Here is a 24881-nt window from a genome sequence, read left to right on the forward strand (position 1 = left end):
GAACGCCACCCTGGGACAGCCCTCACCTCGCCGGCCGCAGCCAAGCCGTCCTCCTTCTCGCGCAGCTTCCGGCCCGCGGCGTCCAGGCTCTGCTTACACAGCCGGTGGCGCTCCAGCTGCTCCTTCATCTTCTCCTCCGCCTCGGCCTCCCGCTCCTGCAGCTGCCGGACGCGCGTCAGGAGCTCCTGGTTGCGATCCACCTCGCGCTGCCGGAGCGGAGACAGTGAGTGGGAGTGGGGGGGCCCAGCCCAGCCGTCCTTCGGGACGGGGACCCCTCTGACCCCGGCGCCGGTCACGCAGCAGGCCCCGCTCACACCACTAGAGGCCAGGCCCGTCCCCTCCCGCAGACCTTCAGAAGCACCGTGCATCTAATGCTGGGAAGGCGGCCCCAAGACTAAGACCCCTCACCCTGATGGACCCGGGGGTCTCGGGGGTCAGCAGTCAGCCACACAGGAGCTCAGCCTCAGCCCCAGAAGCAAAGGGACCACCGAGTGGGCACCTGATGCTGCTGACCTCTGGCCTTTCCCTGGGAGGCGGTGCTGCAGAAGGCCCACCAGCACTCCCGAGGCCAGTGCTCCAACCAGGCCTCTCCAGCCCAGCACCAAGCAGGAGCTGAATGAACGCGGAGGGACGCCGTCCGCTCAACGGAAGAGTCAGGGGACCCTTCCAGAATGAGGGCCCCGGGCAGCCCACCACAGAGCAGTCTGTAGCATCTCTATGCGGGCTGCCCGTCCCAAGGACACACGGGGCAGACCCTGCAGGTCCCCAGACCTCAGACACCAACCAAAGTCTCACCATCTGGGAGGTTCTGAGATCCCCACCCACGGACAAACTGGCAGTCCCTGAAAAACCATGATAGATGTCCAAGACTCAAAGGAACAATTTGAAAGCCACCGGCTCAGGTGATTCCAGGTCACATTCAGCCACGTCTGTGGGTGGGAAGGGAAAGGCCTCTCAGAGGAAGGCCAAGCAAAGCGAGGACCCGGGATTGAGCTCAGCCTGCACCCTTCAATTTCCCCAAGAAAAGACTTCCACCAACCATGCAACAAACCTCCCTACTCATTACAACATATTCTAAGCACCTATAAAGTGCCATGGCCCGCACCGCACCCTGGAGACCCAGGGCAGCCAGGACAGTTATTGCCCTTGATGAACTAATGGCTCAGAAAAATTCCAATAGCTCCATATCCCATGCCATCTGCCTGAGAGCCAGGGCAGCAGCACCAACACCACAATTCCTACCATCTGATGGTTCCTGGTGCCACCTCCAGCCCTAATAATGCACTTTCAAGAGCAGCAAGATTCCCACGGCCTCTCCCTGTCCCTTCCTCTGGGACTGTCCCTCCTAGGACAATCCAGAACATCAGCTAAAGCCCCACCCTAAGAGGAAGCCCTGGGAACAACACCAGAATCAATGCCAAGGCCGTGGGACCCACTGGTAGGCCACGTTCCTGGGCTACTAGGCCCCCGCGGCACACCACAGCCAGAAGCCTGCATACCAGGGTCAAATACATATTCAATCAGCATCACACCCTTGAAGACATCTGCTATTTTTACAGGCCTAGGAAAGCATGCAAATATGCCACATAAGGCAAGAATGGGGCCAGACATCCACCCTTGGGGAAGCGTAGGCAGGTCAAAGACTTGCCGGTCCAACGCTCTGCCCGAGTCTTGGCAGCATTTCCACAAATCATGAGCACTTATTGAAAACCTCTGGCAAAGTGCTGTTGATCGAAGCAAAAAAAAGGATTTACGCTCTCAGTAAAAACCCTGCACCTTCCCTAGGTAATGGGGGATTACACTTGCCCTGTCTGCCCTGGGTAAGCCAGGGACAACAGGAAGTACCCACAAGACTGGAGATGTGAGCAAGATTGGTCCAGCCTGGACCTGAGACCTTTACAGAACCCGGTGACTTTCTAAGCCTGTCACCCTGTGGTACCTGGTATTTCTGCTGGATTTACACCCCAATTCTTTGGGGTGGGGAAGTGGGGGGCGGGGAGGGGTGGCAGGGAGAACAGGCAGCTCAGCAGAGAGGCATGGCCGCCAGCACCTCACCGTGCAGACATGGCAGAGAGCCGTGCCCTGTGCGCTGCCCCCGTCAAGGACATCAAGCATAGCTGCCACCTGTGGCCTAACGAGGCAGAGCCCCAGGCTCCCAGCCAGGAGGCTCACCTGCCTAACGGCCTGGCAGGCACCATGCACAACGCCCCGATGCCAGGGCCGCCTGGTCACACCCACCTCATAGCGCCGGGCACTGGTGCTGGCCGCCCGCTCCAGCTCCACTCGCGCTCTCTTGTGGCTCAGCTCCATCTGCATCTTCTCCCGTTCCACCTGGACCACCTGGGACTTGGAGCGGATCCGCTCTGCTCGTTCCTCCAGCTGAGCAGGTCACACCCAGGGGAAAGAGAACCCTCAGTCACTGTGCCAAATAGGTGAGAGTGGCTTGTCCACCACTCACACTGAGTACCTGCCTCCGACGAAGCCTCTACTCAGCCTTGGGGAAGAAGGATGGATGCTGGGCCCTTCGCTGGAAAATGGGTGGGGGGAGGCAGTAAACAAAGAGGAAATAATAACAGGAAGAGAAAGGTATACTTTAAGATGACAGCGTGTAGGCTTGGTCTAGACAGGAGGGCATGTTAGTTTCCTATTGTCCTGTAGCAAGTTACCACAAACTTAGCAGCTAAAACCCCATGTTAGTAGTCAGGTTCTAAGGGCAGAAGGCCTGGCACACAGCCAGGTTGTCCGATCAGGGTCTCACAGGTTAAAATCCACACAGGTGGCCAGGCTCCAAATTTATCTGGACCTTGGGATCCTCTCCCACATTCACACGGCTAGAGGACTAAGGTCCCTCTTCCTTGCTGTCAGCCCCGGGCTGCTGTCAGCTCCTAGAAGTCACCCACATCCCTTGCCATGTGCCCCTCTCCACCTCCAAAACCAGCAAGGGAGACTCCCGCATATGCAGAACCCCTCTCCTGCTCTGAGTAAGTCAGGCCCGCCGTCTTCAGCTCGACTGATTTCTTAATTATGTTGGCAAAATCCTGCTGCCACAAAACCACATTAGCGTTTAAGTGGGAGAAAGTGTGGTCCACCAGGGGCCAGGCACTTAAGAGCCGTCTTAGAAGTTGGCCTACCACAAAGGGTAGGTAAAGGTGAGGTCAAGCCTTGAAGGGCCTCAGAAGACACATCAAGCAGTTTCACAGAACCACAGACTGTGTCAAGAACTCATCCTCATATGGACCAGAGCCTGACCATTCCAGGAACGACCGGTAGCACAGCAGCTCCTGGGCAGTAAGAAGAAACTCAGGACCTCAGGCTGCACCCCAGAGATGCCAAATGAGAAACTCCCTTTTACACATAGTCTCAGGGACTCATATGCACACTGAAGTTTGAGAAGCACTGGGCGAGAGCGAGTGGTTCTCAGCTCTACCAGGGACACTTGGTGACATCTGGAGACACTGCTGACTATCAGAAGAGGGGGTGGGAGCATGTGTTTGCTACTGACATCCAGTGGGCAGAGGCCAGGAATGTCCCTTAACATCCCACAAGGCAGAAGCAAGTCCTGCAAAACAAAGAACTCTCCAGCCCCAAATGTCAGCAGTACCAAGACTGAGAGATCCGAGGCCAGAGGGAAGGCATCTTCTCCACCCACACTCTTTGAGAGCCCAAGTCCACACTTTCTTTATCCTCTGACATTTTCTCTCATTTCAGTTCACACCGGTTGAAGTTTGGGGGTTCTGAAGTCCACCCTCCATCAGACTCACTGGCCTTCCCAGTCTCTGCGTGCAGTGAGAGCCCAGCCGCTCCGAAGCACGGCCCCCAGCTTCTGTGGGCATTACTGCACGGCGGCCAGGAGCCCCAGAGAGACGAGTCCACGGCCACATCTCTCTGGCACACCAACTGCATTTGAAGGACAGTAACTGAAACATGTTTCTATTTAAACCAACACTGACATGTAGCAGAGCTGACTGTAAACACCTTCCCACAGAAACAGAGCATTAAAAAAAGGCGGGGGGGGGGGGGGGGCGGGACTGCCAGACTCTCCAGACCTATAGGTTCTCAGTTCCCTCACCTGCTGTTTGGGGGCGGCTTGGTAGGGCACAAAATCACTCCCAGAAGTGCTGGGGCAGCACAGGGCCAGGTCAGGGTCCCGCAGCTACAAGACTGACCAGCTCACTCCGCCTACAGCATCCACCTACAGGATCCCCCACACGGAGGAGGCGCTCCACAGCACTAGCTTAGTGAGAACTGCGCCTCCAAAATTCTAGAGTCTATAGTTCTGACACATTGGCCAAAAGTTCCCAGACATTTGCATCAACAAAATTATAGCACTTTTTTAGACCAAAGTTGCCGACTTATTTTTCCAGGGAGCAAGAATTAAAAAAAAAAAAAACAAAAAACAAAAAAACAATCACCACCATTTCCCCAAAAAGTGCTTTAACACCAAAAACAAACATAAAAGATCCCATTTTGGAATAAAAAAGTCTTTCTCAAAATATGGCAGTGAGCAACTCAGTCCACTAAACAAACAAAAATCATTCAATTATTCAGCAAATGAATGCATACAAACACAGGACCATGAGTTTTACCAAACGTTGCCTGGGCCTCCTCAGGGCTCCCAGAGCCACAGGACACCGGCTCTGTCACAGGCCATCACCGGGACCGGCTGCAGCTGCACAAGCAGGGGACGGCAGCTGCCTGACGCGGGGGCGGTGCAGGCTGGCAGGGGCCGGACTGCACACACCACCCCCACCCCAAGTGGCCCCAGGGTCCCCTGCCCCCATGAGACTGACCCCGAGTCTGTGGAACCTCAAGTCCTCCAGGAGAACCAACCACTCTTTCATGGTCTATAGCAAGTGTTGCTAAGAACATGAAATAAGGTGAAATAAGACTTCTTACAGCAAAACTGTAAAAGCCACATCACAGCAGACTGAAGCCAGGATCTGCATATGGCCGCCTGCACTCTGAGACCATGACACGCCCAACCTTTCTCTTTACTTGGAGACACCTACCTGGCACCTAGGGCAGGCGCCTCCTGCCCAGAGAATGCGGCTCAACACGGGGCGCTCACCTGCATGCTCTGCTGGTACTGCATTTGCAGAGAACCTGGGGCAGAGGTGGAAGCATCCAGTCCAGACCCTGCCTCCACCCGCTGAGAAATGAAGTTGTTCAAAGACCTCAAGGTGGACAGCACGGTGGTGTTTTCCCCCAGGTCATCCATGGCCACTTTGCTTCTGGAGGAAGACAAGGGAGGGGTCACCGTGAGCCTTTGCAGGCCCCGTTGGCTCTACCAGCGGCCCAGTCAGGGGGTACCTCTGGGCGGCCCCACTCTCCCAGTGCCCTCTCGGAGTCCTTACAACAGCCCAGTGTTCATAACCACACGTTTGCAGTTAGCTGGCAGCCCAGACTCATCTGTAAACCGGGGCTCGCGAGAGCCACTTGGCACAGTTGCTGTGAGGACAAGTGTCCATCATATATTTCCAGAGGGCAGGAGTGCGACTGGTACCACAGTCCATCACTCTGCCTGTAACTTCACACAGGACAGCTCAGGCTGCACAACGGGCCAACTAGATCTTTCTGCACATATTTCACACATCTGAAAGTGGGGTTTCAGAAAGTTACAGAACGGACTGGAACCCAGGTCTCTGTCACTCTGAAGTCCAGTGCGCTCCACAAGCCAGTGCATGGAGGGCAGAGCATGAGCAACAGCAAAGAACCGGCATCCCCAGGACACCCCCGGGGCGTAGGTTAAGCATCTGCCTTCGGCTCAGGTCATGATCCCAGGGTTCTGGGATATGGCCCGTATCAAGCTCCCTGCTGAGCGGGGAGTCTGCTCGTCCATCCCCCCCCCCCGCCTTGTGCTCTCTCTCTTGCTCTCTAATAAATAATTAACATATTAAAAATAATAAGAAGAACCCACATCCCCAAACCTGTACTGACCGTGGCCTGGTGCCTGCCCACCTGCCAGCCAGCCAGTTGGGTGGAGAACCACCCAGGTACAGTTATGACCAAACGCGTGAATTCCTACAGGTGCACACCGTGTTCCCCTTAGGTTAAAGGCCGGCTCGCACAGACTTCCCTAAGTATTAGATTGAAAACACTTCTCCGCCAAAACCCCAGAGGAAAAAAGTGGGGAATCTTAGTTTGACTCTGAATTCCTGTTGGGGAACAGAGCCCTTCTCCTCTGCAGGCCACATTTGCACCCCAGACAACACAGCTGTCCTCTCCACCTCTCAACCGCACTGCCAATGCAAAACGGACTGGGAGACAGAATAGGACAAGCACTGAGCGCTGACAGCCTGGAAGATACAGGCGGGAGCGGCAGGAGACTACAGAGTCCGCTCCAGAAGGCAAACCCCTCCGCATGCCAAGATTAGATCGGGGCCATACTCTCCATCCCGCAATGGGAAACTTAGCCACTATGTCCTGCTGGGGAGAGGCCACCCCCTGTAAGAACTGATGCAGGTAATCCACTGGAATGAAGAGCACACACACGTTTTCAACTGCTGGAACTAAGCCGCTGCACGCAGCAGCTCAAGCTCCATCCTCTTTATCCAACAGACTCCAATCTTCAACCCAACTACGGAAACCCAAGCGCCGAGAAATCACAACCCCTGGGCTGCGCGTGCAGAGCACGCTGCCTGTCAGTCGCCCTTCTCGGCCTGGGCACCGCACCGGCACTTCTGCCGCCGTCCGCAAACTCCCAGCACAGGGGCGGCTCCGCCAGACCCCAGGCGCCGAGAGAGGGTCCGCCCCGCTTGGACCCCCGCCCCGCTCCCCGCCACCAGAGAACCCAGCTCGGACCCGGGTCCCGCTCCGACCCCGGCCCCGCTCCGACCCCGGTCCCCCTCCGACCCCGGCCCAGCTCCGACCCCGGTCCCGCTCCGACCCCGGCCCCGCTCCGCGCCGCCGCCGCCGCTGGAGAAGCCGGCTCCAACCCCGGTCCGGCTCCAAGGAACCCAGTGCGGCGGGGAGAAGGCAGGGAGAGGGGGCAGCGCCCGCACCCAGCCCGTCCCCGGACCGCCACCCACCGCCGCCCACTGGGGACCCCGGCGCCCCGCAGCTCACCTCAGTCCTGGCCGCTCGCCGCCGCCGCTCAGATCTCCCTCCTCTGCGCCCGCGCCCGCGTATCGCGAGACCTGCCGCCGCGTTCTCGCGAGACCTGGGCAGGACCGACCGTAAAGACCCGGGTCTGTGCACCGGTGAGTCCTGGGAGCTCCGCGTGCGTCCCGGAGCCGCCCGCTCCCGGGAGATCCCGCCCAGAGGACTCTCACCAAAGGCCGGCCCGCGGGCCAGTCGGGGTGCCCACCTCCCCTCGGAGGGACTGACCTCCACTAGGGCGGTGGCCTCTCACCGTATTGTGTGTAATAGCACCGCCCAACGGTGGCCTCTTCGGGCCAAACTTCCCTCCTCTCGACAACTGCCAAAATTTCGCTATAGTATTGGTTTGAATTAGTACATCTTGACTTTTCTCTGGGCTCACTGGAAAAGCAAAATACTCTGCTGCTAGGCTATCCTCCCAGAGCCCTGTGAGCTCCCACAGTCAGAGACCCTCGTCCAGTAACTGAGGTCTCCTTCCCTCCTGAACCACCTCCTCCCTGCCCCCCTCCCCTGGACTGAGCACCCAAGGATCTGCACCGCCCCGCCAGGGTCTGGAAGGTCTGCATCCCCCTCCCCCAGCATCTGAAGGTTCTGCACCCCTCCCCAAGGGTCTGGAGGGTCTGCACGGCACCCCGAGAGTCTGCACCCCCCCAGGGTCTGAAGGGTCTGCACCCCTCCCCAAGGGTCTGGAGGGTCTGCACGGCACCCCGAGAGTCTGCACCCCCCCAGGGTCCGAAGGGTCTGCACTGCACCCAGAGGGTCTGCACTCTACCCCCAGGGTCTGGAAGGTCTGCATCCCCCTCCCCCAGCATCTGAAGGTTCTGCACCCCTCCCCAAGGGTCTGGAGGGTCTGCACGGCACCCCGAGAGTCTGCACCCCCCCCCCAGGGTCTGAAGGGTCTGCACTGCACCCCGAGGGTCTGCACTCTACCCCCAGGGTCTAGAGGGTCTGCACCCCTCCCCAAAAGTCTGGAGGGTCTGCACGGCACCCTGAGGGTCTGCACACCCCCCAGGGTGTGAAGGGTCTATACTGCACACCAAGGGTCTGCACAGCCCCCCAGGGTCTGAAGGGTATGCACCCCTCCCGGAGGATCTGGAGGATCTGCACTGTCCCCCAGAACATCAAATAGGATGGGGACGGGGATGTGCTGGGGGTAGGACAGGGGAGTCTCGGACATAACTGACTACAACCAAAAATAAAAAGAAAAAATGTTAAATCCGGCCTCCAGCCCACTTCAGAGTGCTGGACTGAGTCCTCGGGCCCTGGTGGAGATTATGGGTATCTATCTAGGCTCTCCCCCAGCCCTATCCTTGGGATTCAATCAGCGATATGGTCAATACACTCTTCTTTAGGGATGAGCACACCTCCAGGAAATGGCTTTGAAGAAACCAATTTTTATAAAAACAAACTTAAAAGCATGGAAATCCCTTAAAATCGTACAATCTACATGTCCTGTAAAGCTGCATCAAGCTCATGGAAGAGAGTGAAAGGAAATGCATGCACATTCCAAGTGGCTGCTTGCTCTGGCCACTACCAGTCTTGGGAGCCCCCAGGATTCCAGCAACCAAAGCACACCCGCCCCCTGCACAATTCATACCAAATGTCTTCCCTAACTGCGGGGAACTCCTGCTACTTGAGGACGGGGCGAACACATCGTCCACCAGAGACGGAAATTAATCCCCAGGTTGAAGTTCACACGCTACACTGTATAAGCAAAATGACAAGGAGAAGCCTGGGTATTGGTGGGCCGGGGGGGCAAGGGTGGAGACTCTCTCCATTACATGGGAACAGTCTGTGGCAGGAGTCACATCAAGGTTACACCAAGGCCCACGTGCACCGCCGGCTCCTTCCCACTGTCTTTTCATCCTTTCCTCTCCGCCTACCTCTCTTTCATGACGTCCTCTTTATAGGTCACGCTCGAGAGACTGTTGCTGATCATCCTGGCCAGCAGATATCGTTTTGTTGTGTGTTTTTGGCTTAAAACAAAGGCCCCGCACTTGTCCTGCCTGCTGCATCCCAGATCAAGCCCTGAACCCACCCCCCTTCCCCCCAGCCACACTCCGGGCAAGAGCTCAAAGAACACTTGCAGTGAACAAGGCCCGGAAACGGCAGCAGAAACCCTCAGTCCTCCGCAAACTCCTTCCCTCTTTGGTACTGGGTGGCCAAGAGGTACACCTCGGACGATTCCTTCCTGCTGGCTCTGGGTTTCACCGTCCTGGTGTTCTGGAACTGCCCTGTCAGTCGCTTCTGAAACGCCAGGCTTTGACTTCCGGCCCACATTTTGCAGAGGAATGTTCCGCCAGGGTGCAGGACACGTGGAGCCGTGTCCAGAAGGGACGAGCACAGGCCAATGAGCCTGTCGTGATCCAGGCTCCGGATCCCTGTGGCGTTGGGTGCCATGTCACTGAGAATCACATCTGCTCTCCCACCAGGAAGCAGTTCTTGAATTCTCTGGAGGGTTCTCGGGTCGGTCACATCAGCGGGACACAGAAAAGTTGCTCCTTCCAGGGGGGATATGTGAAGAAGATCTACCCCAAGCACGAAGCCAACAGGAGCACGGGGATCTAAAGAAGACAGAGTGAGTCCGTTATTTATTTACACAACGAACTGTCCCTCAGAAATACAAATAGAAAAACAAAAAATCAGGACAAAGGACAGGAGCAAACATGAAAGATGTGGACACAAGGCCCTTCCCCAGCTCTCTCCGTCTACACAGACGTGGCGCAGGGAGAGGCCAGCCTCACTCCGCATGGGAGGAATCTGGGGCCCAGGGAAGCGCAGGACTCCAACTCTGACATCATGCCCCTTCCCAGGGCCCGCTCCCTGTGAGGGGGTCTCACCTCTGAGCGGCCTTTCTGCCAAACTAGAACTGAAAAGGACACACTAATACATAAAGTTCCTTCACAATAAATCAACATGTCCATTCTGCAGCTTACTCCCATGTCTTTCAATGCAGAACCTACCAGAAACGAGCCAAGAGATGGGGGATAGAGACAGGTGGAAGACAAGGTCCAGGACCTGACCGCTCACCCAGGTTTCAGCAGCAGCGGTTACGCAGTAGAGATGCCACTGTTTCACTGGCCCCGAGCAGGCTCTCGTGCCTGCAGGACGGCGGCCCCCAGACGCGCAGCTCCCTCCTCGCGGCCCTGGTGTCCCCGTCCGTGCCGTCCCCCACAGCCCTCCCCCACAGCGGGGAGGTCCCCTGCTCTCCCAGTACCCGCAGGGGAACCAGTTCAGGTGCAGGCATACACAGACTTGCTTAGCAGAGGCTGTTCCATGGAGGGGTAGCGTGTATTTCCCTTCTAGCTAAAGACTGGAAGTCAGGTATTTTGCAGAGCACATTTTTCAAAGGGAAGACTACCATCTGCAGCCCTGGAAGGGAGGACATCCCACATTTCATTCTATGCACTTGACTTTCTTTCCTTTGATACCCCATGTGCTATAACCTCGGGGAGGGTCCATAGGCAAATGGCTTTGGGTGCATTATTGCAACTTCTGGAAGGAAAAGAAACCCAACCATTTTGCCCACACTCATTGCCTCTGCCACGTCTGCCTACAGGTTAAACTTGGCCATTTTCCTGAAGTGCAATTACGGGGACAGGAAGCACTGAGATCACTCGTTGGGTCCGTGGATAGGCTCAGTGGCAGGAAAAGGAACTGAAGTCTCTGACACAAATTCACTTACGCAATATTTATTGAGCTAAAAACATTTTTTTCCCTGTTCTAGAGCCCCTGGAGATATGCCACCTGTAGTTACGAGGCTGGACCTTTGTCGTGAACCCAGGGAGCAGGACTCCTAGCCTCTGCTTTCGGCAGATCAGCAAACTCTCCTGAACCTCATTTTTCATTAGGACGACGGGCACAGTGCCCTCACTCTGCGTGTCGGAGAGAGGTTCCTGTGAATCGGCATGTTTCGTATAACGCCAGGGATGGTGGTACCCCTGACTTTACGGCAGGAAAGAATGGGAAGGGATGCTCAGCACCACGGGGTGCACACTTGCATTAGGCCTGGGAGCCCCACTGGTGCCCAAGAGGAGGCTGGCCGAACGGCACACGACAGCTGTCCTCTGGAGAGCTGCACAAGCATTTCAAAGGACACGTGGTTTCCTAAACTGAGGGTACAGGCTTCCCTGTTGATTAATCAGGGGAACTGTTTTCATATAGAAAATCTTTGACGAAATCCTAAAATATAAGATGGCAAAAGCTGAGTCCCTCAGGCTGAGCCAGAGGGGAGAACCCAGAGCCCCAGTCACGGGTGCTCCCAGAGCAGCCCTAGCGGGACCTCAGGGACACCCAGGGCTTCAAGGACCAGGACCTGGAAACCCCTGGGCTTGATTCAGCTGTGCTGTTGCAGAAAGATGTCAATAAATCAACACGTGAAAAAAAAACAGCTCCATTAAGGCTTCGAATCAGCAAGAAGAACGTGGATGCGGAATACTAGTGTTTTTGAAAAAGAAAATATATGTAAGTAGTTATGCTTGCAAAAACAAATTCTGGAAAGGGGCACACCGACGCACTGCTGTACATATGGACATGGTGTGATCTGAGGTGCTTTAAATCTTCACTACAGCTTTCTACCGCGTCTGTCACTTTGAAAACATCAGCATCCCACTTTCTCCCTTCTTACTACTGAACAAGCAACTCAGAACCTTCTGAGCTTCCTCTCCAAGTGGCTTGGCCACCCCGAATCCTCTGGTGGAAGGCAGCTGGCTCACACCTCCAGACCCAGGTCAGAGGCCCTACCTGTGCCTGCAGCGTTGACCCTCCGCACAGCCACCTGGCTCCACGCCCCGGGGGCTGCCCCACAGTCTAACACCCGGAGACCGGGCCGCAGGATGCCGTGCCTCTCGTCCACCTCCAGGAGCTTGAAGGCACTTCGGCACCGGTAACTCTCCATCTTTGCGGCCTTCACAAATGGGTCCTTCAAATGGCGCGTCAGCCACAGGTGCTCAGCACCGGTCCGACCCTTGGAGTGACTTCCGGCGGTGTGAAACCTTCGACACTGAAGGGACGCGCCTATCAGCTTCAAGGACCTGGTGGAGAAAAAGGGAAAAAACAGGCTGGCATCACACAGATAGGCAAGCTCCCTGGTTGAACCCACGTGTTTTTAGAGACAGCGCCCAGAGACCCGAGAGGGGAGGAGACTTGGCAAGGCTACCCAGCCAGAAAGCAGGTGGAATGGGGTAAACTGAGTCCCTCCCCAAATTCGTGTGTTAAAATCCTAACCCGAGGTACCTCAAAATAGGACTGATCTTTACAGAAGTGGTTCAGTTAAAATGAGGCCAAATGGGTGGGTCCGAATCCAATGTGACTGGTGTCTTCATCAAAGAAAGCTGGGACACACGTGCACAGAGGAAAGACCACGGGGGGACACAGGGAGAAGGCAGCCAACTACAGGCCAAGGAGAAGGGCCTCAGGAGAAACCAGCCCTGTCGACACCTTGACCTGGGACCCCAGCCCCCAGTGCTGTGAGGCGGGCGTTTGTGTTGTCCCAGTTGCCTGGTCTGGGGCTCTTTCTCGTGGCGCCCAAGCAAGCGAGCACAGCAGGCATCATGTTGCAGTGAAGGAGCATCTTTCACTCATGGAAGTCTTCAGAGAAGACTCAAACGTCACTGACAGTCACTTTGTGTCAACCAACATTTTTCCAGTACTGGTTAATAGTACCACTAATATTGGGGTGCCTAGTGGCACAGTCGTTGGGCGCCTGCCTTCGGCTCAGGGCGTGATCCCAGCATTCTGGGATCGAGACCCACATCAGGCTCCTCCGCTGGGAGCCTGCTTCTTCCTCTCCCACTCCCCCTGCTTGTGTTCCCTCTCTCGCTGCCTGTCTCTGTCAAATAAATAAATAAAAATCTTTAAAAAAAAAATAGTACCACTAATATTAATGAAGGTAACATTCCTGCTTGCCTGGTACAACCCTTCCTTGGGCTCCACAGGACTGCGAGAGAACCCCCCGAGGACAGACCCTACCTTACTTAGCTCCACGGCTGCAAGGGCCAGCACAGGGCCTTACCAGTCACACTGCCTCATACAACTGAACTCAACTTGTGCGAGCAGGTGCAGGACGATTTCCAAGTCTCTTTGGCAAAGCCAAGTTTTTAAGTTTATCGACTGCCAGGTGCTCCCAGAACGTCCCCTCATGAGCTCTCAGCACAACCCTACAAACTAAGTTCTGCATCCATGTTTCTGATGGAAAGAGCCTACCATCATCCCCATGGCTCCAGGCCAAAGCCCCTTCAACAACCAAAGCGTGTTGGCAAGATCTGAACACAGCAACTGTAACCGCTGCCTTCAAAGAGCCTAAGGGGTCTCCTGGGAGGAGCACAGAGCGGTCCTGGGCACCAGAACCAACTCCCGGGGGGGGGGGGGGAAGGCTGGAAAGCAGAGTCACACACACTGAGACCTGCAGATTTGCGCAGCTGATCTCCAGCGCCAACCCACGTCTGGGGTTCAGCCACACTCTGCACTCATGGTAGCCCTGTGCCACAGCCTTCAGACCTGCTGTGCCCTTCGCAAGCTTCCCCTCCACTTGGAGCGCCCCCTCACCTGCCCCCTCCGCTCTCCGCATCGCCACACCCGCACCGCCCCCTCACCTGCCCCCAAATCTTTCCCCACCCCCCACCTGCAGCGCCAGCTCACCTGCCCCATCCGCTCTCCGCGGTCCCCACCTACAGCCCCCCGTCACTGCCCCCTTCGCCCGCCCGCCGCTCCTGGGGAGCCGTCCCGACAGGCTTCGAGTTGGAAGCCCTCTCCTAGGCTCTTCGCCCGGGATGCCCGCGTCCGCGCCCCTGTTCCGCGGACGGAGCCAGAGACGCACCCCGGCCCCTCCTCCTCCCGCACGCCTGCAGCAGGCGCTCCATAAAGGCCGACCGCGCGCACAACCGCGCCCACCTCCCAGTCCACAGATTCACTCACTGAGCCATGGAGGCAGATCTGCTCCGGCCGCCCGCGCCGGAAGTACCGGACTCGCTTCCGGTCCGAGGCCACGCCCCCGGAAGCGGCGCCCGGGTTCAGAAAGCGCGCGCGGAACGCAGGATTGGAGAAGCGGGTCGCGAGAGCCCGGGAGCTGAGCCTGGGTCAGGTGAGCTGGGGAGAGGGGATGGTGCGGGGCCGGGTGATAGGGGACCGGGGAGAGGAGGGTCAGGGACCGGGGAGGGGGGGGCCGGGGAGAGGAGGGTCAGGGACCGGGGGGGGGGGGGGGGCCGGGGAGAGGAGGGGCGGGGACGGGGGGTGGGTGCCGGGGAGAGGAGGGCCAGGAACGGCGGGGGGAGGCCAGGGACTCAAGGGGGGGGAGAGGAGGGCAGGGCTGGCGGGGGGGGGGGGCGGGGAGGGGGAAGGGGCTGGCCGGGTGATGGGGAACCTGGGAGGGAGTGGGCGGGGTGCCAGGTGAGCAGAGGTCAGAGGAGAAGGATCCGGGACCACGGGGGGTCTCGGGGCCTGGGGACGTGATGTCCCAAGCCCCCGCGCTGTGTGAGACCTGCCTGGCGCTCTACGGATAGCGGATATTGTCTCTTAGAGCCCTGGTAAGGGGCCTCAGTGTACAGGTGCCTTGACTCGGGCCCCATGGCTAACAGGTAGGGCTGCCCAGTCGGAGGCAGCCCCCCAGCCCCTGACATTACATAGGCTGAGGACCCAGGCCGCTTGCTACAGCATCTGTGCACCAGCTGGACCTCAGCAGCCACTAGACCCAGATTCAGGTGCTGAGTCTGCCCTTTGACCTTGGGTCCAACTCTGCCTCCAGCTTCCCCTTCTTCCTCCGAAAATGGAGAGAGCAAGTCTTAGCTCATGGAGTTGTTAAATAGAATAGCGTTTGAGAAGCATATAGCGAGTACTTCCTAAGTGATAGCTGATGCTCCCAATATCCTCCCGCTCATCAACACAGCTCAGGGGGAAGCCGGGGCTTTGGGCATGAACCCGTCAGCCTCACGACCAAGGACGCAGGCACACGGGCTCAGGCACAGACACCCACCCCCAAAGCCAGGACCCCGCTGAAGGTGCCTTGTCTCAGACACAGGGACTTCCCGGAAGGATCCCTGCTCCTGCGTGTCATCCAGCTGGTCCCCAGGGTGGGTGACTTGTGTCTGGTGGGCCCCAGGCTGCGCTAGGGCTGCATGGATGGGGGACCTGCCCCTGGTCCTCCACCATGTCTCCAGCTGCCTCCCAGACTTCACCGGGGGAAGTGCTCACCCATTCGAGCAGGAGGGGCCCTTGTGGCTCCAGTCCCAGATCCCAGAGCAGCAAGGGCTGTGAGCAGACTGTGAGCTGTGACAGGACAGAGGAACAGCCAGCCCTGTGGGGCGGGCTCTCCCCCGTCAGGAGCTATGTGCTCCTTGGGACTCTATAGGTCTGCTACTGTTGAGGTGCAGAACGCAGATCCCAATAGGCCAGAAGATGACCCCACTGATGAAAAGGCCACGGCTAGAAGCCTGCCCCGAGAACCACGGGCTAACCTGCATGGTTATGTTGGTGCCCGGGGGTGGACTGTCCTCCTGTTTCTGTGCTGAGGCGGGGCAAGGGTTCACGTGGCCATCTCCTGCCAAGGGTCTGGGCACTGCAGCCACTGGGTCGGAGAGCCAAGCCTCTTTCTAGCCCCAGCGCGCGCTCGTTCACTGAGACGAGCCATGTGTGGCAGGGCTGGGAGATTACATACCAGGCTTCTCCTCCCTGCCTTCCACGGCACGTTCCCATTTCACCTGGCCCCTGGCCTCCATCCACACCACGTCTGCACCCAGGTCAAGCTGACCCAGCCCTCTTGCCTTCCGCAGGGGGTCCCCGGGGGACCATGGGCGCCGCCAGGCTCTACACGTTGGTACTTGTGCTGCAGCCTCAGCGAGTGCTCCTGGGCATGAAGAAGCGAGGCTTCGGGGCCGGCCGCTGGAATGGCTTTGGGGGCAAAGTTCAAGACGGAGAGACCATTGAGGACGGGGCCAAGAGGTAAGGGGGGGGGGCTGACCACACAACCAGCTCCCGAGGGGATAGACTGGAGCTCATTACAGAGCCCTTGGGCCTCAGTTCCTTCATCTGCAGAATGGGGTAACAGTAACAGCTCCTGCCTCCGGTAAAGGGTGTGGAAGGGCGGTGAGTGCTGGTACTTGCTAGGTGTTGCTGGGGACATGGAGAGGGGGTCAAGGCTGTGCGCATGTCTTCTTCCAGCCAAGGGGTTGGCCCATCACTGGATGTCTTGGTCTGTTCAGGGGAGCCGATGACAAGCGTTTCTGTCTCAGCCTTTTCGAGCACACACTGTCCGCTAATCCTCAGCACTTCCCAAGAGCAAGAAGCGAAGCCCAGAGAGGTCGAGCAGCTTGCCTGCCATCACACAGCTCTCCGATTTCAAGCCCTTTTCCCTTCGTTCTCCTCATAGGCACGTGCGGGTAGAAGGAGGTGGTGTGTGTAAATGCCAGAGCGCTACGCAAACCTTTGCCACTCTTGATGTCAATCTGAAGAAAGCTGGCGACCTTAATTAAGGCCGCTCTCCCTGGGGCGGAGAACAGAGCCCAGCACACATACCAGTGAGGCTTCTGGAAGGGAAGAAGGCTGCAGGCACTATAGCCCGGTGGTTCTCGAGTTCGGGGGTTTTTTTAAACATGACAACCCATGTAAGAAATATCCAGTCTCGGAGGCAGGATCGGGCAGGAAACGCGTGTTCTCAGGACGAGGAGGCACGTGCTGTCTGTCCCTGGGCTAGAACTCGAATCCCTGTTGATGGGCCTCCCACCTGGCCTCCTGCTCTGCCCTTTCTCTCCTGGCTCCATTCTCCCACAGCCCCCAGGCGACGTTCTCAAACCTGGGTCTGGGTCTCTGTCTCACACTCATGCATGAGGTCCCTTTAAAGTGCCCGGTACCATTAAACCCACCTCCCGTGTCACCCGTGGAGCCCCCACGTGGTGCAGCCTCACCCTTCTCCCGCCACTGCCCCTCAGACGCCCCCAGCTGTCACCCACCCCGCTCGTCCAGGCTACTTGCCTGGCTGACCGCCCCCACAGTCTTCCCGTCTCTGCCAGTGGCCCCCCTGCCACTCACAGTTAATGATCCCTCTCCCCGCCGTCCCTGCACCCCAAGACTGCGTGAGGCCAGGCCCGGAGGCCTTGCACACACCCCGGTCCCGAAGTCGGCCTGCACCTGTCTTCACCCGGGAGTGTTTGAGAAACGGGCCCTCGTGTGGCCAGCACATAGATCAGGAGATGGAGAGGGCCACCTGCACAATGGCCTGTTCTAAAGCGTCACGCGGCTCGCGCACCAGCCATGGCCGCTGGTTGTTCCCCGTTTGCAGCCACGAGTGGCACCGCCGTCAACAGTCCCGGGTCTCAGGTGCCGTGACGGCTCTCGTGGGGGCCACCCCCCGGGGCGGGGGGGGGGGGGACAGTGTGCAGAGCCCCGCGGTCCTGCTCCTGTAGGGCCGCCCGCAGAAGGCACAGGAGCTCCGCCCCTTCCAGACGTCAGCACCATGTGCCGCTGACTGCAGCCTCACTGGAGGGACCGGTCCGCCCGAGGGCTTGAAGTGTCCTGCCTGTGCCACGTCTGGGGGCCGCCTGGATGTCTGGTCTTTGTGAAGCATCTGCCCAAGTCTTTCGTCCATTTTTTAAAACTTGGGTTGCCTGTCTTTTTCTTGGGGATTTGTAGTTCTTTACACATTTTAACATCCTTATGACTTTCTGCTTGAAGTCTCTGGCTGGGACAGCGGATTCATCTGTTTCTCCTTGCAGTTCTGTTAGTTGGCCTCTGTTTTGAGGCCCGTACGTGTTGAGGACGGTATCGTGGAGAAGGGGACCCTTTCCCGGTACGCAATACCCTGCTTTATTCCCGACACCGGTTGTTGCGTTGAGGTCGGACTGTCTGAAACTCAGACGGATACTCCTGCTTTCCTTTGCTTAGTGTTAGCATGGTGTGGTTGTCTCCATTTACCTTTAGTCTGTATTTCTCAATCTTCACCGTCTTATACTTCACGCTTGTCATCTTTATAGCCATTGTGGTTCCGTGTAGACAGGTGGTCTTGTCGTTTGATCCACTCCGGCCATCTGTCTTCCGTGGGAGCGTGTGGACCACGGATGTTCCAAGTAGAGACTCCGCGGGTGGGCTCATACCTGTTCTGCTTATCACCCTTGCTCTGTGTTCCTGTGTTTGTGTTCCTGTCCCTCTCTCAGTTTTGTGGTTTTAACTGAGCACTTTCCAGGAGTCCGTCCAGACTAGCCGCTAGCCCAGATGTGCTCTCACACGACGCTGCCCTGTCCCACGGGGGACCCGCCCGCCCCGGGACCACAGACGCCCCAGCCCGGCCCCGGCCCTGTACCCTCACTGTTCATTTTATGTAGCGGCGGGTGTGAGTAACCGGACACATCGTCGCCGTTACTTTGGACAGTCGGTTAACAATTAAAACTGTTTCATCTGGGGCCGCCCGGGTGGCTCAGTCAGTGAAGCGTCTGCCTTCAGCTCAGGTCATGATCCCGGGGTCCTGGGAGCGAGTCCCATATCGGGCTCCCTGCTCCTCGGTGAGCCTGCTTCTCCCTCTGCCTCTGGCACTCCCCCTGCTTGTGCGCGTGCTGTCTCGCACATGAATAAATAAAATCTTGTAAAAAATAAAATAAAACTGTTTCCTCTCGCCTTCACTTAGCCTTCCGTGCTGTTGCGGTCTCTGTGCAGATGCGAGCTCTGAGCTCTCCCTTTCCTTCTCTCTGAAGAACTCGTTTTCACATTTGTCATGAGTCAGGTGTGCTGGTGATAGAGTCCCTCGGTTTTTCTTTGACAAAGTCTTTATTTCTCCTTCCCTTTTGAAGGGAAGGGGAGTACGGAATTCTAGGTTGGTGGTTTTGTTTTTTCTCTGAACCCTGGCTATTTCACTCCCCGCTCCCGCCCGTCCGGCGTCTGAGGAGTCAGATGCCACTCCTCCCCTGTTCCTCTGGGGGCAGGTGCTTTCTTCCTCTGGCTCCGTTCAAGATCTTTTTATTATTTTTAAGATTTATTTGCTTTATTTTAGAGAGTGTGTGTTGAGGGGGAGGGGCAGAGGGAGAGAGAATCCCAAGCAGACTCCGCACTGAGCAGGGAGCCTGACGCAGGGCTTGATCCCAGGACCCTGAGATCATGACCTGAGCCGAAGTCAAGAGTCGGACACTGGACCGACTGAGCTGCTCAGCTGTCCCTGGATCTTTTGTCTCTGATTTATTACACTGTGAAGGTGACGTGTCTGGCATTTGTCCTGCTTGGTGTCTGCTGAGCTCCCGGGACCCGTGGTTTGGTGTCTGACATTAATTCGGGGACATTCCCAGCCATGTCTTCCGTCCCTCTCTCTTCTGCCGGCGTTCCTGTTGGCGTGGCTCCCACGCTTCCTCGCTGCCCCACGCCCTTGATATTTTGTTCAGTCTTCTCCGACCGCCGCTCTCTTGGCCGTTCTGTCGAGATGCCTCCAGCTCATAGTCTTTCCTTGGCCACGTCCAGTCTCCTGCAAGTGTCCTCTTCATTCGTAGTGATACTTCGAAGAGCAGAAGTTTCATCTTCAGTGGGATCCCATATGCAGCTTTTTCTCTACAGGCATCATTTCTACATCCTTTTAAAGAAATCTTTGCCTGTTCCAAGCTTAAGGAGACGTTGCCCTAAGTTTTCTTCTCGAATGTTCAGGAATGTTAGATTTCTACTCCACCTGGAATGGAGTTTGGGGTAAGATGTAAGGCAGAGAGTAGAGATTCATCCGTTCAGATGTCTGGCTGCCACAGCATCATTTCTTGAAGAGACCACGTCTTCACGGCCCCGCAGCCCCCTCTGGCGTAATCACAGGGCAGATGTGACACAGAGCCTGACGTCCGTTTCCTGTCCCGCTGCCCCCAGTGCCACACGGGGGCCCTCGGAGGCATCCCGCGGCCGGGTGGGTAACTGAAGGAGTCTGGCACAGCCGGCCAGATGCTGCCCTGGGCCCTGGGCTCTAGACGCTCACTTGACCTAGAGGCCGCCGGCAGCGTAGTCACATGGCCCACGACTCATCCCTCTGTCCTGACCTCACCACAGATCGCAGAGCCCTCACGAAATCGGTGACCTTTCACTGTTGTCGGACCCACTCACGCCTGTGTTATAAAGGGGTTCATCATCCTGAGGCTTGTTCGCACTCTGGAGGCCTCATGCAGCGAGTGAGGCCGTGGAGGCCGCTGCCTCCCGGCGACCCCCTGGGCATCCCCACGGGCTTGTCGTGCCCCTGCAGGCAGCATGCTCCCCCTGGATGACGTCCTCCCATGGCCACGGGGCAGGAACGGTTTCCACACTCAGAAGCAGAGGGCCAGGCCATCGTGCTACAGACATCGTTCATGATGGCAGGGACAGGCCTCACCCTGAGGTCGAGGGCCAAAGGTCAGCCCCAGAGCCACACACCGACCACCCAGTGGGCCGCATGGCACCACACCGGCTCCTGGTCTCAGGGCCAGCTCCGACAAGCACTCTCTGGGACCCCCATCTCCTCTCTCCAGGGCCACTGGGGTACCAACCCGGTGTCTAGGACGGAGCCGGAGGTCAGGACCCCTCTGACAAAGGAGAGTTGTGCCCCTGCCCCTGTGGGGTGAGAGGGAGAGGCCAGACGGCACTTTCTACTCCATTTTGGGAGCAGGCTGAGATGGGTCTCAGGGCCCCACAGGCCACAAGGATGACTGACCACGACGGCTGTCCAGGCTTCTGACAGGCAAGTGAGCCGGGGTGGCCTCTGCGGGGAGCCTGGCACGTGCTTTATCCGCCGCACTCCCCTTGCGCCCTTACGGATCCCGGAGCTGTCTGCAGGCCTAGAGCTGAGCTGACATACCGTCCTCACCCACACGCTTGGGGTGGCCACGTCCACGCGAGTGGTCATCCCTGGGGAGCAGCCGTAGGAGCAGCAAGGATAGCATTCTTGGGAGGCGGTGGGTTGCGGGCACTTGGGGACCTGGGGCCTGTCAGAGTCAGGTCTGAGCTGAGGCGGGTGGAGGGCCCCCCGTGTCTGGCCAGCATTCCTGACGCCCCCGGCAAGACTGCAGAGCGCCGTGTTCAGAGAACCCCCGGAGGAGCGGCTGAACAGAGCCCCGGCACTGCGGGGGAGCCCCCCGCACCCGCCCAGACACTTGGCTGCTGTCCCTTTGTGTAATGCGCGACTCATCCCGTTCTCTGCCATCTGGGAAGCTGAGCATCACACACAGTCCGACACTTCGGCAAAACTGAAACTGTCATCCCGCTAATTACCCCAGCCTGTGAAGTGAGATTATCGGTACTTCGTGCACTGCTGTGTGTTCGGGGAAGATTAACCAAAACTAGTCAAAACATTAAATCACTAGGTGAAGTTTTTCAAAGCGAGCCCCACCCGCCTGCTGCCAGAGGGCTGGCTGGGGGAGGCCCCGTGGGGTGCCAGGACATTTCATTGGGGAGCCATTTGCACCCCCCAAGTGAAAACACACATTCTTGTTTTTAGGTCAAGTCTAACTTTAATTAGCCACATCAGTGAATAAATCCCAGCTTTCAAACCCACTCGGGACTGCTCTGCAATGGCAGCTGGCTCACGTGACTCCTGCAGGCCTTACCGGGAGCTCAGGGTGGGTTCCGAGCGGAGGAAGGCAACTACTGGAATCAGACCGCTGAGACCCAATGTGTGTGTGTGTGTGTGTGTTTAAAGATTTTATTTATGTATTTGACAGAGAGAGAGGCAGCGAGGGAACACAAGCAAGGGGAGTGGGAGAGGGAGAAGCAGGCCTCCCGCTGAGCAGGGAGCCTGATGCGGGGCTCGATCCCAGAACGCTGGGAGCATGACCTGAGCCGAAGGCAGACGCTTAACGACTAAGCCACCCAGGCGCCCCTGCGTGTGTGTTTAATGAGCAAAGTGGTTCCCTGGCTTCTCGTTCCAGGCACAGGAAGCAATTATGAATTGTGTTCCGAACATAACTTGGAGATCAAAGCTAAAACAAAAAAAAATCTTAACATACAACTATAAATGGTCAGGCATAATTAGAACGCTTACAGAAACAAAAATAAATATAGGGCAGTAGGGAAGCGAGACTGTCTCAGGAAGGAACAGACGGAGCTCTGCGGCTGCCATGTTGGGGGGGTCCCCAGAGTCCCGAGCACAAAGCCTCTGGCAAACGCTGGCTGCGTGAACGCTGAGTGAAGGAGCCGGCTGAGCCGCTGGACGGGGTGTGAGAAGCTGCCCCTCACCGCTGCCTCATGACCAGAAAGGTGGCTGCTGTTCCCATCCAGTGACCCACACCAGCTGGGACACTGACCGTGAGGTGTGGGGGGTGCTCTGCTCCCGCGTGGGGTGCCCTGGTGCCAAACACGTGCGCCACATCTGCGGGCACGTGAAGGGATGCACGAAGGAGACGGCCCAAAGATTACCCAGAAATGGGCACAAGGGCTCCTTCCAGGGAGGCATCCAGGGGTGCTGGCCACATCTACCGCGAACATGTGATTTGGGGGATACTTTGAAACAGACGCCAGCATCAGGATGTTCAGGGGCAGCCTGGTTCTGCTATCGTGCATCACGCTTGTGCTCAGGTGGGGACGGGCTCTGGGAGGAGGCCTGAAGCACCTGTCCCATGATCAGCGGGGGAGCCGGCTGGAGGGTTGGGGTGTCCCCTTGGGAGGCGATGGAAACCTGCAGTCTGATCCTGTGTTCTGAGCACAAGTCGAGGGTGGGGGTTCTTCGGGCTCGGGGCCCAGGTTCCCGGAGCCTGCAGCCCCCAGAGCAGCATCCATGTGGCTGTCGCTGCCCCGCAGGAAGAGCAGGAGCCAGACAGGGTGGCAGGTTCCCAGCTCTGCCGCCCACTTCCCGTGACCCCCAGGCAGCTGAGCTCAGCCAGGCCCGGGCTGCCCCGTGGCTCACAGGCTCTGCAAAGTCCCACCAGGTCTGGAAGTGTGCGTGTGCCCGTGGTGGCCCTGCTGCTCTGCCCTCCCCACGGCCTTGCTGTACGTGTCGCCTGCCCCGCCCGCAGGGAGCTGCAGGAGGAGAGCGGTCTGACTGTGGAAGCACTTCACAAGGTGGGACACATCGTGTTTGAGTTCGTGGGCGAGCCTGAGCTGATGGACGTACACATTTTCTGCACAGACAGTGTCCAGGGGACGCCCGTGGAGAGCGATGGTGAGTCTTGGAGCCCGTCCCTTCTCCCCACCCCCGCGGGCGAGGGGAAGCCAGGTCCAGGTCCGCGAGGCAGGCACTGCACTAGCACCTAGCTCTGAGCCTTGTTCCTCTTCCACAAAGTGACACAGTGACACAGCCGGGAGGACTGAACCCGAGTACATCCGGTTCCTCACACAGACCTGCCTGGTCATTGCTCAGTGACGGGCAGTTTGAGCGCAGGTGGGACGTCCATGCTCTCTCCTTTACACCCGCTGCAGAAATGCGTCCTCGGTGGTTCCAGCTGGACCAGATCCCCTTTGCGGACATGTGGCCCGACGACAGCTACTGGTTTCCCCTCTTGCTTCAGAAGAAGAAATTCCAGGGGTACTTCAAGTTCCAGGGTCCCAACACCATCCTGGACTACACGCTGCGTGAGGTGGACAAGGTCTAGAGGCAGAAGCACGCTGGGCCCTGCGGGCCATGGGACCCACGTCACCGGCTCACTGAACCCTGAGGCGGGGCTTGCATCTCACGGGTGGGGTAGGGTGGGGTGGGCGGAGGTGAAAATAAAGACCTTTTACCTTTTTCACACTCCTCGCGGGACCCCAGCACGGCCAGCCCAGGCCTGTCCTCAGGAAGCCACCAGATGGCGGGGCTGTGACCGCACCCTGGGACAGAGTGGGGTAGAGGGGACAGCTGGAGGACCGTGCGCCGCTCTGGGTGGTGCCACGGGCTCTGGGTGGGACCAGCGTGGGCGAGCAGCTGTATCCTTGCTTACCACCGCTCCATCAAGGGGAAACTGAGGAAGCCCTGGCCCAGGTGTAAAACCCTGGTCGGACGCACCAGAGGCTGTCCACATCTCTGACCACCAGGAAGGGGGAAGGCAGAGAACACACAATTTACTCAGCTTTCGTAAACAGGTTTAATGGGTGTTCATGTTATTAATAAGAGTTTTGGAATGCAGGCCATCTGTGAATGGTTTCAGCGTACTGGGTGTAGGAGTAACTGACCCCACAGCCGTATAAAGTGCTCCGTACACCCAACTGGGTCACCGAGAGGGCGGGCCTCGAGGGCAGACGGGACCAGCGGGACCTCAGTCCGGGTGGAGTCCCACGTGCGCCCGTATCAGAGCCATTGTGTCCCGCTCCTGCTCTGCGTCTGCAGGCGACAGCGAGCGAGCGGGGTCCCGGCTGGAAGGTCCCGGGCGGGGTTCCACTCCAGCCTTGCCGGAGTCAGGGAGCAGGGCTGTCCCTGTGGCATTCAGACCACACAGGCCGTGGAAGACAAGTAAGGCCCTTCCGCTGTCCCAGGCACCCGAGGCCTCCCCGGACACCACTGAGCAGAAAAACCCAAGCCCAGGAGTCCACTAGCAGCCCAGGCTCGGGCACACGGAGGCTGTGTGTGGGACAAAAGGTGACCTCTAGTGTCCCCAGCTGAGGGCACAGAAAGGATGTGACCCCACCCCCAGCAAGTCTCTCCATCTGTTGACCTCCCTGCAGGCCTGGGGGAGGGAGGGGATGGCCCAGAAGTGCCCCTGCGAGCAAGAGCTGCAGACAGGAGTGGCTCCTGGCTTCCACCGCAGGGAGCGGCCGCGGGAACCTGGAGTCGCCTGCAGGTCCTCTCCAGAAAGCACGCTGCGAGTCTCCTTAGTGACCTGGGTGACGAGGCCCTCCCGCCTTCATGCTGCTGCCCAACACCTGTGCCCCCAGCCCCAGCGCGTGCAAGGCGGGGCCTA

The 24881-nt window shown here is 58.1% G+C and overlaps 3 protein-coding genes across 4 annotated transcripts in view; 1 reads left to right on the forward strand and 2 right to left on the reverse strand.

The window, feature by feature from the left end:
* MAD1L1 (mitotic arrest deficient 1 like 1) overlaps nucleotides 1–7342 on the reverse strand; it is a 337452-nt gene extending 330110 nt beyond the window's left edge. Inside the window, exons 1-4 of the mRNA XM_045813334.2 lie at nucleotides 7066–7342; nucleotides 5069–5231; nucleotides 2239–2379; nucleotides 27–206 (exon numbers count right to left, since the gene is read on the reverse strand). Coding sequence (XP_045669290.2) covers nucleotides 27–206; nucleotides 2239–2379; nucleotides 5069–5218 — 471 coding nt within the window. The 5' untranslated portion in view covers nucleotides 5219–5231; nucleotides 7066–7342. The remainder of the gene's footprint in view (nucleotides 1–26; nucleotides 207–2238; nucleotides 2380–5068; nucleotides 5232–7065) is intronic.
* A 1130-nt stretch (nucleotides 7343–8472) lies between these two features.
* On the reverse strand, nucleotides 8473–14062 carry MRM2 (mitochondrial rRNA methyltransferase 2). 2 transcript variants are annotated; one of them, XM_045813389.2, is made up of 3 exons: nucleotides 14014–14062; nucleotides 11842–12131; nucleotides 8473–9662 (listed from the first exon to the last, which is right to left on the reverse strand). In XM_045813389.2, exons 1-3 carry the CDS (start codon nucleotides 14019–14021, stop codon nucleotides 9220–9222), a joined length of 741 nt encoding a protein of 246 aa, XP_045669345.1. In that variant the 5' UTR covers nucleotides 14022–14062; the 3' UTR covers nucleotides 8473–9219. The 2 variants fall into 2 exon arrangements, with proteins under 2 accessions (XP_045669345.1, XP_087722976.1); XM_087866850.1 differs by having other exon boundaries at nucleotides 13990–14047.
* An 8-nt stretch (nucleotides 14063–14070) lies between these two features.
* NUDT1 (nudix hydrolase 1) lies at nucleotides 14071–23705 on the forward strand. Its single transcript, XM_045813242.2, has 4 exons — nucleotides 14071–14179; nucleotides 15864–16032; nucleotides 23022–23167; nucleotides 23425–23705. Exons 2-4 carry the CDS (start codon nucleotides 15881–15883, stop codon nucleotides 23595–23597), a joined length of 471 nt encoding a protein of 156 aa, XP_045669198.1. The 5' UTR covers nucleotides 14071–14179; nucleotides 15864–15880; the 3' UTR covers nucleotides 23598–23705.
* Nucleotides 23706–24881: the final 1176 nt, after the last annotated feature.

Source organism: Ursus americanus, chromosome 2, assembly GCF_024610735.1.
Source record: "Ursus americanus isolate L20-20 chromosome 2, mUrsAme1.1.p, whole genome shotgun sequence".
Taxonomy (NCBI): Eukaryota; Metazoa; Chordata; class Mammalia; order Carnivora; family Ursidae; genus Ursus; species Ursus americanus.

Bases quoted from the DNA above. Each gene is read 5' to 3' on its own strand.
- MRM2 (XM_045813389.2), bottom strand. The intron at 9,663-11,841 runs GTAGGGCCTCTG...TGTCTTCTTTAG, and splicing joins GGTCAACGCTGCAGGCACAG to ATCCCCGTGCTCCTGTTGGC.
- NUDT1 (XM_045813242.2), top strand. From the start codon at position 15,881: ATGGGCGCCGCCAGGCTCTACACGTTGGTACTTGTGCTGCAGCCTCAG. The intron at 16,033-23,021 runs GTAAGGGGGGGG...CCCCGCCCGCAG, and splicing joins ATTGAGGACGGGGCCAAGAG to GGAGCTGCAGGAGGAGAGCG. The intron at 23,168-23,424 runs GTGAGTCTTGGA...CACCCGCTGCAG, and splicing joins GACGCCCGTGGAGAGCGATG to AAATGCGTCCTCGGTGGTTC.